Source organism: Pteropus vampyrus, unplaced genomic scaffold (genome assembly GCF_000151845.1).
Source record: "Pteropus vampyrus isolate Shadow unplaced genomic scaffold, Pvam_2.0 Scaffold122, whole genome shotgun sequence".
NCBI lineage: Eukaryota > Metazoa > Chordata > Mammalia > Chiroptera > Pteropodidae > Pteropus > Pteropus vampyrus.
In genome coordinates this window covers 3,162,619-3,179,635 of record NW_011888903.1, presented here as the reverse complement: position 1 = coordinate 3,179,635, position 17,017 = coordinate 3,162,619, and the positions used below count along the sequence as shown (strand labels likewise).

At 39.5% G+C, this 17,017-nt stretch overlaps 1 protein-coding gene across 1 annotated transcript in view; it reads left to right on the top strand.

Moving 5' to 3' along the window:
- Window positions 1-17,017, top strand: part of PTPRM (protein tyrosine phosphatase, receptor type M) — a 737,127-nt gene continuing 720,110 nt past the window's right edge. Inside the window, exon 1 of the mRNA XM_011366167.2 lies at window positions 1-451. Coding sequence (XP_011364469.1) covers window positions 379-451 — 73 coding nt within the window. The 5' untranslated portion in view covers window positions 1-378. The remainder of the gene's footprint in view (window positions 452-17,017) is intronic.

Genomic DNA, 17,017 nt, shown 5'->3' with positions numbered 1-17,017 from the left:
CGCGCTGCCACGGCCGCGGCCACAGCCGGCGCCGGCGGCTCGGGTCCCGAGCAGGGGAAGGAGAGCGGCGGCGAGTGCAGCCAGCGGAACGCAGGGCGGATTTTGGCTTGGCGGGCGCGCCCTCCTCTCCCACTCGCAGCAACGCCACACGCCGAGTGGGGTCAGCGGCCGGAGAGAAGGACCTAGGACCCTCTCCCCTGGCCCCAGGAGCCGCTGGAGTTCGGACTTCTGCAACTGTTGGCACTTTGGGGACTGGTTCTGTTTTTGGCTGTTTACCCTTATCTTTTCGCTGCCTTGAACCCAAAGCTCCAGTCCGCCCTCGGATCTCGCGCGCCCACCGACCGCCGCTGGGCAGCGGCCCGGCGCTCAATTAGCAACATGAGGAGACTTGGGACTTGCCTGGCGACTTTGGCCGGACTTTTGCTAACTGCAGCAGGGGAGACGTTTTCAGGTAAGTGGGGCCACTTCTGCCGTCGCCTGGGGCGCGCGGCCCTGAGTGGGAGCCCGGGACGCCCGCAATTCCCAGGGTGGGAGAGCCCGAGGCTGGCGGCACGTCCGGGGAGGGGGCGCGGCGGGCCCGGCACAGCGCCTACCGGTTAGTCGGCGCTGGACGAGGGCTGGGCGAGGAGGGCGGACACCTAGAACTTGGGCTGGTGGAGCGGACTAGCCCCGGAGCCAGAACCCCCATCTCGGCCCCCGCCCCTCCGCGGCCTGGGCTCGTGCTCTGGGCGGACGGCCACCACTCCGACTCCCCGGCCGGCTCCCAGGGGAACAAACGAAAACTTTGCGTGAAGTTCGGAGCAGCGGCCGCGGGGCCGCCGGGCGTGGGCGCTGCGCGGTGGTTCCGACCCCGAACAGCGGCTGGGCCGAATCTCCGGTGCCCAGCTGCGACCCAGGCTATCGCCGCACCCGGCAGCAGCTCCAGCGGAGGGGAAGATCGCCCGGCGCCCTGCCCTTCCTGCCGCCGCCCCCGGCCGGTCGCCGCCGTTAACCCGGGCTCGTCCCGGCAGCTCCGGAAAGCCAAGGCGGGCGTTCCTCATCGGTCCCAGCGGGAGGATCCGGCGGCCCCGGAGCAAGTGGCGGGGAACCCAGGCCTCGCCGCTGCGGCCCTGCGCCGACCTGGCTCCACTTCCCCACCCTCGACTCCCAGCGGAGCGCCGCTCGCTCCGGCAACTTGTTAGCGCAGCCACGCGGCCCAGGGGTCGCAGGTGGGCAGGAAAGGGTCTGGCATTGAGTGCGAATGTGTGTGTGTGTGTGTGAATGTGAGTGTGCGTGTACGTGTGTCCGCTTGCACGCGCGGGGCGTTCTGAGCCTGGAGGAGTTCCTCGCGGAGAGGACCAGTGGACTGGAGTCCGGGGTCAGGCGAAGGGCAGAACTCCTGCAGTGGTGTTATAGGGATTACCCCTATTACCAAATAGCCAACTGTACCTGGAACACACACGTGGATGGATAGTAAGAGCTTTAACATTTGCACACTTTCTTTCTCATGTATATTAGTTTAATTAAGGTCCACCTACAGTGGAGGCACTGGACTTCTTTTTTTTCTTTTAATAAGTCCACTGTTTGATCTTAAACTTGGGTTGCAGAATAGGTTTCCATGAGGAATGAATAAATTGGACCTTTTTTTACTCTTTAATTTGATTAAGGAGACTTTCACTGGCAGTAAATACATATTTTAAACATTGGATACGTTTGGCTCTCTGGCCTGTGGAGACATACATTTTTTACTTTCTTGGAGCTCAAGGTACACAGGCGCAGAAGCCTGTCTCCTGAATTGCTCTGAGCTGCAGGACCCTTGACCACAGTTGGCGGCAGAGATGAAGTTGAGCTTGTAGTTGGCTGATTGGCTCAGTACTGTGAAACCCAAACTGTCAACTTCAATAGAGAAATACCCTTTTTCTAAGTTTAATATTTCCTTAACTGTCTGGTAATTGCACTTGCTCCAGAGGATTTAACAAAATGATACACTGCTATATGATATAAAAGTGATGGAGATTTTGGCCTTTGTTCTTATTAGTGAATTATGGAGTAGACTCGCCAGTTTTAGAGTCTTATAACTCATTAGTATTAGAATGCAAGTGTGAGGGCCTTAGTGATGGTTTTCTCTTTATTAAGATCCATAACTCTCTGCCTGGGATTCTTTCTTTCTTTTTTTTTCTTTTAAGTTAAGCTGTGTCAAATAGCATTTGGATGTATTTTTGAGCTGTGTGCAAGAGGGTAGAAACAAGTATTTATGTAGCTTATTTAAATAGTCCCTCATCACTAAAAAGTACTTCAAGCCTAGATAGTGTTAACCTGTATCTTTGTTAAGACTGATTTAAATTATCAGTCAAAATAAACCTTCAAAAAATTTAGCCAAATATTTTTTTCCAGAAGAAATATATCATTCTATTTGAGTTACCATACCATTAATTGAAATGTGCTTTCTTTTTACTTGGAAAGCCAGAGTTATTCTATTATGTTTGTGGGTAAAGGGGAAATAAAGGGCAATATGTGAAAGATTGCTTAGAAATGTTGAAATTTAAAAAATTCGAAGTTGGCAAATTTTGTGTGTGCAAGGAGCAGATATGTTACAGTGCATTAAATTTATTCTCTACACTTTGCATTTCGGGCAGTACAGATGCTAGGCACTTAATGCTTTGGAAAAGTCAGGCTTTCTGTATGTTGAGAAAATTAATTATGATATGAGTGACATTGACACATTCCTTTTTATGGTTCCTCTGGAAATTGTAATGTTTGGTTGATCTGCACCTGATATAGGAATCAATTTTAAAGATAGAGGAGCTAGATTGTAAGCTTCTTGAGGGCAAAGTCATTTTTTTCTTCGTGGTTCTCCATAAAACACTTAGCATGGAGCCTTAGACCTAACAGGCACTCACTATTTATTGAATACATTACTGATGTGAATCCTGATCATTTACAAACATTCAAATTGTGTGTGAATTGACTGACGCAAAAGAGATGGAGAGAAGTGATTGTTAGGAGTTAGACTTGGCTTGCATTTTTCCTTCATTTGAAATGAACATTTTCCTCAGGGATTCTCTTTAGGTCACCCAATGAACTAAATCACGAGATTTTATGTAATCAGTGGAGGTATTTTTGTGTAACTAAAATTTATACAGAAGGTACTTTGCTGTTCCCCTTCTGCAGTGCTCCTCATTCTTATATCCTCTTTTGGAATTTATATGATTATTCATTAATCATTTCTGGGAGTATAGTACACATAATTTGGATGCTAGACATCAGAAATGAAGTGCTACACTTAGAAGAAAAAAAAGAATTAGATTTTTGGTCTATGGGGACTTTATTTACTGTAAACATTCCATTTTAAAAATCACTTTCCATTTTTATATTTTTTAATTTGTTAGGCAAAGTATTGGAGGTTCACTTTCTGCCTTCCTAGGCTTTTAATGATCATTAACAATGATTTTTGTAAAAGGGTATACAAGTAAGATGTGAGGAAGAAAGTTAAATCATTTTATTTTTGCTTGACATTTCTCTTTCCCACAGTGAGAGCCAAACGGCTGGCAAGTCACTCCTCTTTGACTCAATTTCTTAAAAGCCAAGTTGTAATATATATTATACAATAGAGTGTTTAGTTTTACATTATTTTGGGACTGATGTATTAAATCTTGTTAAATACGCAAGCTTGGCTTTGCAGAAATAGAAATACAAACAGATTGGGCTCTTTGTTTCCACTATAGTATTTGGAATAGATTAAGCCTTAACATGACCTTGTGAATTTGGGACTCTTATTGATAAATTTATTTAACAAAACTTTTTAAAGACATTTGTAAGAGAACAGTCACAAACTGAATAAAGTCTGTAGTTCAGTTAATAGTATTGTGTCAGTGTTTAATTTCTTAGTTTTGGTAATTCTTCTATAGTTACGTCAGATGTAAACATTTGGAGAATGCAGGTGAAATGTGTACTTGAAATCTTTGAACTATTTTTGCAACTTTTCTTTAAATCTAAATTTATTTCAAAATACAAAATTTTAAAGTGCTCTTTTCAAAGAGTGGGAATAGATAGATTTGTGTAGCAATTCGATTTATTTTTTCTTTTTCAGATATCTATAGTCATGACATTTTACATCTTTATGGTGCTATAACTAGATTAATAATTGATATGATGAAAATTCTTCAAATTTAAATAAGTGAGCATGAAAGAAATATGCCAAGAAATTACTGTAACATTTTTAGTGTTATGTGTATGTAAATAAGTATTGCTTGAGTATAATAAATTGTTCTGATCTGGAAAATTATAAGTTTTAATCTCATGCTTTCAAAGAGTTATTTTACAGGTTTTCAGAAGAAGTTGCTTACATATAATGATATATGGATATGTGTATATACAGTATAACTTGAGTAATTCTAAATGAACTTTCCTTAGAGAACAGATAATTTGAATTATATTTTCAGATTCTATAAACCCTATTTGAATCAAGCATAGTCTTTAGTTTTGGGAAAACTAGGTTTTAACATTTAAGTATTTCTGTGACAATTCTATAAAAGTTGATGGCTTTATTTAAAATTTTCATAGTTCCATAACAATTGTAATACATTGTAGGAATTCATAGTCTGTGTATATCCATTTTGCTAGAGGAACTGTTTTGGGTTATTGTTTCAGTTTTTGTTTTAGATTTTATTAAATTTTCTAGAATGAGGGTGTATTTTCTAAATATCTTTAGAAATATAGACATAGTTTTCAGTTAGGGGTCAGGCATTTTACTAAGTACTTACATATTTTTTTAATAGTATAACATTTTTTGTAAGGGTGGTGTCCACTGTGCTTTTAATTTTAATTCTAAGATTCTTTTATTTGAAAACCAACTTTCATATAAACTTTCCTACAGTTTCATATCTTAGTATGCTAATTATTTTTATAAATACAACATGCTAATAAGCTTATTTTGTAAGTGAGAGAAGTTTTAATCATTGAATTTTTTCAAACTCACTAATGAAATTTTTTTTTAAAGATATAAAATAATATAACCTTCCCATCCTAGGAGGATTCAGCTTCTCTGGTTCCTAAAATACTGCTGTGGTTTTCAGTTAGTCATCAGAAAGCCTGAGTATACCCTGTAGCTCTAAAAAAAAGAGAGAAAAATAAATTGGGTGGGGAGCAGGAAAGGTTTAGTCATCGACCTTGGTAATCCGTAGTCCCCCTGCTCCCCATCAGTGAGGCAGATGGCGAGGCCAGGGATAATTAAAAGGTGGGAGTGTGTGAGAGAAGAATAAAAGAAGGAAGCAGACATGAGAAGAAATGGTTTCTGTGCTTAGGCGTAAGCAGCATAAGTTCTGGTGATCCTAGCAAGGGAACATCGCTGTCCTTACACTCTCTTTGTTGTTTAGGGTAGAACATATGGAAAGTTAAAGGAGGGTAATCAAAGAGTGACAAAATGTACAGCTAGCGGTTTTGCTGGTCTTGGGGAGGGCCTGCGGGCATTGAAACAGTGTTGATGATGAGCTGTGTGTGAACCTTTGCTTCTCAAAACAGTGTGCCCCAGGATCCCCTGGAGTGGTCCTACCCAGCGTTGATTTCTACAGCGAGCCACCATGATTATGAAGTGGGAAGGTCCCTGGAGGGTCCCACTGCATCCCCAGGTGATTTTGGTTTGTGGCTGCATTTTGAGAAACGTTCTAAAAGAGTAGTTCTGAAAGTGTTATCCTTGGACCGGCAGCATCAGAATCTGGGAACTTGTTAAACATGCAGACTCTGGGGCTATGCCCAGACCTATTGAATCAGAAACTCAGGGGGGCGGGGGCATCAGTCTGCCTTGGAACAAGCCCTCCAGGGGATTGTGATACACGCTGAAGTGTGAGAACTACTATTCTAAAAGTACTGGGATCCTCATCCTGCATTTTCAGCCTCCCTTAACAAGAGCTGGAAGAGAACTAGGGGTGAAAATATAATTCACATTCATGCACTTATGAAGCTCTTGATGAACACTGTCAAAATAATGAATAGGTGGGTGTGATTGTGCATTGACTCTCTACCTGCTAGGTGAAAACCACCGGCGAGACATTTTAAATAATAGTCTTATCTGGGGCAAGATATTGGATCCAGCCAGTTGTAAAACTGAAATGAAAAAAAGTTTTCTATAATTTTACTTACTACAATATAAAGTTTTAATTAAATTTTGCAGTGATGATTAGCCACTGGAAATTTTCCTGGGTTGATATTGTGTATAGAAGATATTTGTTGGCTTGTTGTAATAAGCAGAGAACCCAAGGTGCCTATTAAAATAATGCCTTTAATTCAAGTAAGTATTTATTGAGCACCTTTTGGTGAGGGAGCCACTGGGGTGGCAATGAGGAAAGATAGGATATAGTTACCATACTTTGAAAAGTTGTCCATCTATTAAAAGTTTTGGAATCCACTGAAATAGAAAGAAACAAAGACTTTCTTAGGAGAGAACTGGGAATTAATGTACATAGAATTTGGAATTTTAACATGGAAATGTGAAACTTTGCTTCGGAAATGAACTCAACTTCCAAATAGAAAATGAGAAGTTTTTATTATACATCTTTTTAAAGTACTGACAATGTGTATTCTAAAATAGAGCCTTGTTTTTCTGTTATCCACAAAAGGCAATCATTGCATCTTTGTCATTTAACACTCCAGGCAAATAGGAGTGATTGCGATGTCATTTAACAGATTTATCTTGAAAGCATTCTCTTTGAGAGAATGAGTTCAGAGTGCTTTTCACAAGGCAGGCTAGCCTCCTGCTTCTTGCTCTTGCTGCTGTGATCCACAGCTGATCACTAGGTGTAGCTGCATCCCTAACCCCACCTGCCTGAGCCAGGAAGGCCCAGCCTTCCCCGTGGAAGGCTTCTTGGACTCAAAGTTAAAGGAAGGCACACTATTAGTGGACCTTCATTTGTCTGTACATGTGTCTCTGCCTCCTTACTGTAAAATTAACTCTTTGGTGGAAGTTGTAGTTCTGCTAGTAGTAGTGGTAGTTTGTTATTGTTTGGCACTGATCTTAAGATAGCTCTAGATTCCTCTGTAATAATCCTTCACTTTTTTTTTTTTTTGGCTGTAATGTATATCGCTGCTGTTCTATCGATAGCAGTGGAACTAGAAGTAATATTATATGTCTGCCAACTAAGTAAGAGTTCATGTTAACCTTTGGGGCCTTCTGGATCAGGCCTTTTAGTAGTAGACCAAAAAAGGCAGTAGAGTGAATGGCCATGTGTAGGTGTGCAACATTCATATGAAGTGGCTGTGTGCTGTGCTTACAGCTGAGATTACTTCTACAGCACTGTAGGTTTAGGTATGTAATTTAGGAAGTCATTAAAATTTGCATGGAAATCTGATTCAGTCAGTTTGCATGCTTAAAACTCAGAAGACTGATGAGTTATTAAAAACTTTTTATAAGAAACACAAATATTGAACCCTGAGTTAAAAGCAAGGATGTCGGAAGATGTGCTAGAAGAAGACTGTGTCACTTACCTTGAAACTGGGGCTAAAGGAGGAGGGACGTGACCTCGCAGGTTAAACAAGGATGACTGCAGAATGTGCAGGAGAGAGTGAATGAGAGTAGAGTTGTCAGAGACTTGTCAAATGATAAGATTTTAGCATGTCCCCTGGAGGAAAAGGCTACTGTTTAACAGAATGATTTATTTCAAAATACAACAGGCTAAGCAGAAGCAAAGCATTTACTTTTTATGGGCTTATAGAGTATCAGTTTGTTTTCAGATGGATGAATATTCATTTTAGTCTTTCATTCCTATTCAATATGCAGAAAGCAGATTTAACACATATAATGAAAATAATATGTTTTAGTTTGGGTTACTGAGGCCCTATACTTCTCTTCTGCTTCCAGTGGTAGAATCAGAATAGGTTCGTAGTAGCTGAAGAAAGGGCACTGGACCACACCCATTTAACAATTCATTTTATAATAGGTTCTATTAAAAAATCTAATCTTTCTTCTCTGCTGGAGTAGTTTGAGGTACTTTAAATCATGTCATAACTACATGCTTGAAATTGACTCGTTGTTTTCTCTCTAGATACAAAAATATAAAGTAGTCTAAAGCACTCCTTTTAAAATAAATGCTGATAATGTATAAAATCAAATTACTGAACAGTGTTAAGCATGTAGTAATCACTTAATAAATATTCGTTGAGTGAATAAATAAATAGTTGAATGAAATTCCCTTGGGGAAGAAAAATATCAAATTGCTTATGCTTATTAAGCTAATTTTTTTTCTTTTCTTTCTATCAAGTTTGACTTTTTAAAGTATTTATAATAACCTTAACAATAGGCCCAGGTTGTGGGTTTTGTTCTTGGTACCCTTAGTAATTCTTAGGTATGTAGAGATTCAGTTACTAAATTTAAAGGAAAAAGTGTTACCTTTTGCTAATTAAATATGTAAAATTAAGCCTGTAATTTTATCGTATATAATAAAAGTTTATAAAGCAATTATTGCCAGAAAGTAGAATTTTGGTATAATACTGATCACTAAAAAAAAATTCATTATGTGGGAGATTTATCATGATTCTTTGGGGGATTTGATTTCGTCACTGGTGTATTAAAACAACTATGGTATCGCTAGTAAGAAGGTTCCGTGACAGGGAATATTAGATGTTTTCTCCACAGTTTTTATTTCTGATACAGAATGAAATTAAACAGACATCTTCATGTTAACATCCGGCATATCTTCAGTAGAGCTGGCATGTTCTCATTCCTTTTTCATTCAGTGTGGTGTACTCTCAGGTGATGAAACTCAATAAAAAGAGGCTGCTTTGACAATAATCTCATAAACTGTGGTTTTCACTTCCTTGACTTTTGAAATGTGAACTGCTGAATGTGGTACAAATACCCATAATTGTTATTTGTTGGCATTATGTGTATATACTCTTGAGATTCTCTTCTATTTGCCCAGTTTGTCAGTTACCACCTTCATCCTGTTTGTGGTTTGTGTGGCTTTTTAGAGAGCCCCTCCCTTTCTTTCTAGGACCGCTCAGTGGGCAGGGAGCCACTGCAGTCAGCTTGTTGACAGTCCTGTGTTACTGACCCTCGGAAGGTTTGGAGTAGTGGCCTGCCCAGTCACAGAGGGACTTGGGCAAGTGAAGAGTGTTAAGGTCATACCTCAGATATGGGGTCCCCGGGGCATGGAAAAGAGGGGATCAGTTTGTTTTGTCATTGTCCGTGTCCATTGTAGGTTAACCATATGAACTCATTGTTTTTATAAGTCAGAAGGGGTGGGGATATTGGCAATTTCCTATGATTCAAAGTAAGATATCCCTTTTCTGGGTCCAAAGCTTCAATAGTTGTGCCTGGAGGCTGATATAACAAATGAATTGTGAAGCAAGATATTTTATAGACTCTTATCTGCTTCATAACCATCTTCCAATTTGGTGGCCTCTGGTAAATGATAATCCGTCTGGAATTTTTAGGATATTATAGTGAAAGAACAAAGATGTTTTTGAATAATCAGAACACAGATGATTTTAGATCTTTAAATTTATAGATATGAGTTGCATTTTGGGGTGACTCATTCAGAGAAGATCATGAGACAAGACGATATTGGGAAGATTATTTTCCAGCACTTACTCCTTTATCTCTTCACTGAAACATGTGAATGCTTTAGAATTATTGGCCTTAGGGGCCCCATAAGTATGGGCCAAAAGCTTGGCATTTTGATTGTAGTAATTCTTCAAATACTCACAAAACTCAAAATGGGCATACCAGTCTGTTAAAGCACTTGAAATTCTCACTAGCTTACCACTTTGACCAAGGAAGAAAGGTGCTTGTTGAAATGTCATCTCTGGGAGAGGTGCCTCATTAAGTCATCTCAAATATGACATCCCAAACCAGCTGTCACCTCATTAAGTTGACATCCTCAGATGTCAGATTTTTCATTTGTGAAATGAAGACATTTGATTCAAAGATCTATGAGGTCTCTCCAGTCATTTAAAGCATATGAGGCTTGCCATCTTAGCTCAAATTAGTTTGTCAGATAGCATAGTATAAGAGAATGAGACCTGGATCAATGGGTCATTTTTGATAGATGAGGATGGCAGAAATGTCTAGAATGTTGAGTCCGATCTGAGAGAGTGCCTGATACAGCATGACGTTCCCTGTTAAAAGGAAATGGGCGTTCAAGAGATGTCTGAAAGATTTTAGATGGTTCTTACGCTTGCCATTGGCTGCCTCTGCACAGAGGAAGATATGGAGCTTAGAATTGATAGTAATAAGTGGAAACCATATATTGAGCACTAATTATATGCTAGGTACTGTGCTGAGAGGATATGGTATTCTCAAACTTGTTGCTGCCCAGTGGCTAATAAAAGCTTGGCTGAGAGAATTGGTTGAAGCTTTGGGAGGTAAAACTATCTCCACTCCTAACAAAGCCTGGTCCTCTGAGCATGGGGTCTGTGCACCGTATTATATCTTTCCTCCCCATACACACAGATGCAGAGTTGCCTTTTACTGATTTATGCTTTGATTTGATGTCATTCACCTGTATTCAGGTGTATTCTATACAAAACCATATCAGATGGAGTGTTGTGTCTGTTAGAAAGATGTTGAGGGGTGTTTTATTACACAATATACAATCTTTAAAATGACCTGAGGAGATTTCCTCTGGGCCTTAGTTCCAGAAAAAGGTGTGATTCTCCTGTGCAGTTAGTTTCTTCTTGTGGATAAAGTGAATTGTATAACCCATCAAGTTTTCCTCCTTGTGTTGATTGTTAGAAAGCCACATTCAAATGGGTGGTCCGTTGTTGTTAGAACTTTTTGGAACAGAAAAGCTCAATCAAAGCTGGCCTTTGTCAAAGAGATTGTTGGCTCTGGTAACAGTAAAGACTGTGAGTGGGCACGGCTGGTCCTAGGGGCGCAACTGTCTTCGGGGTTCTTATTCTTCCTCTCTAAGTAAGCATCTCTCCCTCTGATATTTCTAAGTTGTTATAGGCTGAATCCTCCAGCAACAAGCCCAGGGGAAAGAGAGATTCTCTCCCCCAATGGTAAAAATCACTCCTGCTGTTCGGCTCATGGAGTCAGTTCACAGCACCTGCTTCTACTTTAAAATCATGCTCTGCTTGGCCCATTCACTGGGCCAAGGGTGAGGTCAGCACACCTGAACAATATGGAGTAAGACTGGGGAAATGAGAAAAATGGATTCTGTTGCCAGTTGAAGAGAGTGGATGCTGGCTGGGCAAAAAGCAACAAAATACCCAGAGCGACGATCTTTGCAGTAGACCCTCATTTCTGATTCCTTTTCCTGGTCTGAGTCTTAATCTGCTCCTCGCTTTTCTCACCTTATTCTAATTTCCATTGTTATATTTTATGTGTCATTATAAATGCATTAAGTCTTTTTGGAACTGGGTGGTGGTAGCAGAAAATAAATGAGTTCCAAATCTTAACATCTGAGTTATTGTTCTAAATGTAACTTTTGTATGTGTGCATTTCTTTTACTTCCTAGTGACACCATGGAACACATTCACAGCTCATTAAAGGTGAAGAGCACAGGAGTGGGAAGATAGTATAGAGTTTATTATAGCTTAGTTCAGTAGTTCTCAGCTTAGTTTTTAAAGCATCAAAATCTTTTAATGCAAAATTTAACATAAGTAGAAAAGCATAAAACTCTTTTGGTTAAGCAGAATTTCATGTGGCAGGTTAAAAAAAAATGACTCTCTAAATTAGGAACAAGGCATAATGGTTAGCTATTGCTGTGTAACAAACCTCCCCCAAACTTTGTAGCTTAAAACAACAACCATTTACTTTTTTTATGTTCCATTAGTGGTTTGTGGATTTAAGCTGGGCTTGGTATTCTTCACATATATGTCTCTACACAGCTGATGTTGGCTGGGCTCTCTTAATATTTTAGAGTTGGCTGGCTGTAGGTTGGTCTAGGATGGCCTCACCTTGGACAACTGGGCTCTCTGGCTTATGCATGGAAAGGGCTTATTGTCACTTCCACCTTATTCTGGTCAAATTCAGTCACAAGGCCGCCTACAATTAAGGGTGGGGAAGTAGAACTAAATCACCCCTTGCTATATGGGGCTACAGGGTCACAATGCAAAGTGTACAAGGAGAGGTGGAGAATTGGGTCCCATACAGGGTCTGTGAGAACCCAGTGCCTGTGTTCTGATATGCCTCCGCTGTTGGGAAGTCCTGGCAACATAAAAAAAAAAATGAAATTTAGGATTGAAAGACCTGCATTCAAGGGCCTATCCTGCCATTTACAGTCATCTGAGAAGGAAGTTCTTTAACTTCAGTGAACTCAATTCCTTACTGTAAATAGGGTCATTCAGTGGCATTCTGATTCATAGGTTTGCGTCAGAGGTCAGATAGGATAACTGACAGTACATATATACATATACATATATAAAACCTTTTATAAACTCTTGTGTATCTAAGTATATTCTGAAGGAATTTTTACAGCCTAATTTAACTTGAGTTCTCCTGGCTGTGACATTCATTTATCAGCTGTGAAAGTCACATTGCCTCTCCGAGGCCAGTTTCTTCATCTGTGAAAATGGGATGATGTTTATCTCCTTGGTCATACTATGGAAAACCATTGCCTGGTTTATGATAGCTGCTTTGATTGTTAGAGCCCTTTGACCATGGAGTAAACTTGAGCCTTTGCCTTGTGTGTTTCCTTTATGTCTGCAAACCTCCTAGGGTTCTGTTCCCCAGCCCCAGGTTTCCTTCCATTTGTAATCCAATTGATAAACTTACCTCTATCTCCTCTGGCTTTTCAGGAACAAGGGAAAAGGAAATATGAATATCGTATGCATTTACGTGTTGGGTCCTTTACATATTATTTACTACCAAAGCAATCCTGTAGCATGAAAATGGTGGCACTGTCATGTTATGATTTGTGGAGCCTAGGCCCCACATTTTAGGATATCACACAGTGGATACAGCTCTTTATGAACCCCGAAGTGTTTCTTTGTTCCAGTGCCTCTTGGGATCAAAGACTATGTTCTTGTCCCTGCTTGTTGGGCTCGAAGCACACAGTGTAATTTTCAAATTAGCTTAAGTATTTGGTATAATTTCTCATTTTGATGTTAAAAACAATTGTAAAATTTGTGGATCCCAGCAGTGTAGTGTGGCTACTGCTATTTCATAGCCACCTGAAAGAGTAAATTAGAAGGAAAAATACTTAGCTTCTAAGTAACTTGAATGAAATTAATTGATTAGAAACATTATCCATATTTTTCATGAGCAGAAGAAAGCAAATGTCTTCTGTGTTGCTTCAAATCCTCTAGGTAGAATTGTTTTGTAATTTCTTGTGTTTAGCATCTGGATAGCTGATTGAGGTGAGAAGTATAAAATCCTTTGTAAATCTCTTATCTGTGTGCATTAGTGATCTCAGAGGCAAAATGCCACTAAGGTCAGAGATAATTTATTTTAAGACTCACTTTAGGTGGAAGTGGGCAGGCCTTTGGAGATCGATGTTAATCACCTTCTTTAGAACAAATTGCTTTTTCTTTTGAGGTTGGCCAAAGACAAAAAAAGCATTTAGATTCATATTTGAAGGATTTGAAACAATCCAAGGAGTCAGGTCTAACTGTAATCACCAAGGAAAAGAACTATTTGGTATATAATAAATTGTCTACAATAAATAGGTTATGTACTTTGCTTATTTAAATCACTTTTTGGGCAGCATTATTGAGTAGACTCATACTAAAATAAACTTTGCATTAATAAAAGTAGAATGAGTGAATATTTAGAGACTATTACAATCTTTCAGAGTGAATTTTAGAATGCATGAATTTAGATTTTTTTTTTTTTGCCAAAATGATTTATGAAAAGATTGTAACTTAGATGCAAATTTACATATAAGAACTTATTTTGGAAAGATTCCTGAGCAGCTGGAGATAAAATTTTGTTTGCTCATTGTTAAGGATGAGGAGGATTCCAGGATTCCATCTGGCATGTCATTTGGGACAGGTCTCCTAACTGTGACTCAAGTCCTGGAAGAATAAAATGGATATTATAATAACTACTTCGAGTACCTAAAAGGATTGTGAGAATCAGATTAAATAATTTAAAAAATTGCTTTCTCAGCTGCAAAGTCCTTGCCACATGTGAGCTGCCTTGCTGTCTCACACCCATTGCGCACCTTCTGTTTTTCCCAGGGTTTTTGTTTGAGTCAGGATGCTCCTCCTAGGCCTACTTTTAGTGAAAATAAAAAGGCTACCAGTGACTAGATAGTTCTCTATTTATAAATGGGAAATTGCTATTAAGTTGGCATTTTTTTACTCTTGAGATTCTTTCTGAATACATACTGTTTCTTCTATTCTGGGCCACCCTTCATACCACAAGAGTATTCTCTCATGCCCTAATTTTATAGACTAAAACTGAATGCAGGGGTGAGGGATCCTCAGTGATTGGAAGAATAGTCAAGAGTTGTTTGCAAGGCATATTCTTTTCCAAAATTAAATCATTATCAGGGACTAGAGTGAAATGATGTAGGACAGAGACCTCCTGCCTTAAGGAAGTGGCAGCGCTTTCTGTGGGAGAGGACTCATTGGTAAACTCTGTGTTGAGGTCCTGGGGCTTGAGCTAGGCTGGCTACTGAGGACATAAGTATGTCCAAGATGAGGGTTTGCTCCCAGGAGCTCACAGCAAACCTCGAGAGGCACACTAGGTAAGCTGAGGGCTGGTCTGGCAAGAGAGCTGAACTCTGGTATGCAGGAAGGAAGACTCTGAGGCAGGGCTCTCTAGTGGTCAGCTCACAGTGGCAGGGTGAGGGGTTGCGGCGTGCCAGTGGAAATTAGGAGCTGCCCATGAGGCATGTGGATACTATATGGGAACGATTTAGAGGGAAGGGAGGGGAGAGACCTCTAAATAATACTTTCTTTAATTTTTTTTTTTCTCTTTGAAAATGGAATGCCTCCTAAGCAAACCAGTTTTTGAAAGTAGTGTTATCTACTTAGAGAACAGATGCAGAAGGGAAAAGGCCTGGGAAATTGGAGAGGAGAACAAACTTTTAATAGATTTTTTTTTTTTAATTAGAAGAGCATGTTATTAGTGACTTGGCTTCTTTCCCTTCTGTCTCCATGCAGTAGATCGTATTTGCTGCTGTATTTAAGGATGACTGTGCTGGGTGGGAATTTGGCCAAAAGCTGGAAAAGTGTGGGGAATTAGGAAACGTTCAGGAATCAAAACCTTGGCTTCTCTTTTATTCCTGTGCCTCATATCATGGTCCTTGGTTTTCTCTTTTTCCTGTTTCTTCTTTCCTTTCTCCTCCTCCATTTTCATCCTTGTGTAGTAAAACAAAGTGGTGAACCAAACAAGTGTCTGTATCCCACTGGACCGTCGTCCCTCTTCTTATGGTGGAATCACCAGTGGACAGGCTACTTAGCATTCTGTTTCTCCTCTGAAGGGTGTGGACAGGACAGTGAGGGTTGGTCCAAATGGAGAGAAATGGTAAGTAAAGTGTAACCACTACCATGTGTGTCAGGCATTGCCTGGTGCTTTATCTATTTTATCTCTAATCAGCACAGGGTACTTAGAGGTAAAAGTATTACAACAGGACAACTAATGCTTACTGAATACTTAAATGTCTAGGCATTATTCTAAGTGCTTCTTTATGTGTATTACCTGATTTAATACTGATAATCATGTGAATTACCGCCCCCCCCCCCATTTTATAGGCCTGGAGGTAAGCTCAGGGGCTATGCAAAGTGACCAAGCTCAGACAGGTTGTAAGAGCAAAGCTGAGATTTGAATTTGACCAGCCTGAATCTGAATCTGCTAAGCCACTGAAGTCAGAGTACCTGTCAATTCTTTTATCAGACATAGTTAGAATCACTCTGCATACACCATAAACTTAACTTGCTTCTATCTCAAGACCCTGGACCTTTTTGTATGTATCCCTTTTGACTGGTTAGAAGTCCAGAGAGAGTTGGACAGATGGTTCAGATGTGAAGGGCATTGACTTCGAATAACAGCATGAAGGAATGGAGGAGCCTTCTCAGGCTGGTGTTTTTATTTTAGAGGGTGTCTTTCAAAACAGAATCAATGAATGAGTTTACTCATTCTGGAGACTATCTGGTAAGATAACTAGCAAAATTGTTAGGGTGAGGAACAAAACAAGGAATAGGTACTTCGATATGAGATCTTGCTCTAGTGAAGTGGTTTCCCTGAGCAAGGAGCTGATGCTGGTTAAGTTCTAAAATTTGTGGGGCGTTGACTCTGGTCTTCTGATTTTTATGCTTGTGTATCCAGTCAAAGAATTTTAAAAAACCGGAAACTTCCTTGCTCACTAAGTTTATTTCTGAAATTTTGCATCATATGTTTATACAGTTGAGAAGGAGGGAATTTATGTCCTCTGGTGGATGTTAGCATTTTAAAATAAAACTTTCATAAAAATCTTTTAAAGTCATCCATTAGAAACAGAATTCAAATGTTAAAGGGATTTTCTGTCCTCCATTATCCATTTAAAATTACATGAAAAAGCTTTTGTTCAATTGGGAGAATTTTACCACCTTAATTTTTCTCTTTGACCTGGATTTACATTTTATTTTCCCATAGAATCTTTGAGCTTGAAAGTCTTTTACTGATTACTTATCAAACTTCTGCACAACAAAGTATGCATAAAATTAGAATTTTAATTTTGTATTTAACTTTATGGGACCATGAAGCTCTAAGTGCTAAATTTTATCAGTTGAATTTTCACTAAAATTATTAGTATATGATTGAATCATTGTTAAATTTATTGGAAAAGTAGTTTAGAATCATAGAATCAGCTGGGCTTTAAAAAATTAATTTATCTTGATAGATATTACTTACATTGCATTTGTAAACAGGTAAAATACCAATTTTATTTTTATTTTCCATTTTCATAAATATGTGTTGCAAAACTTGTTTATATAAATAGGTAGATAGGACTATAAGATTTTTGTTAAAGCAAGCAGTACCACTTTGAATTGTTTCAAGTTATATGCCAAGGTTCACATTGAGATCTCGCACCAGAAATTATTTTTAATGAGCTACAAGCTGACAGTTTGAATAGTTTCATTTTCAAAATTATTCAAAGCAAAAAGTTGGAAA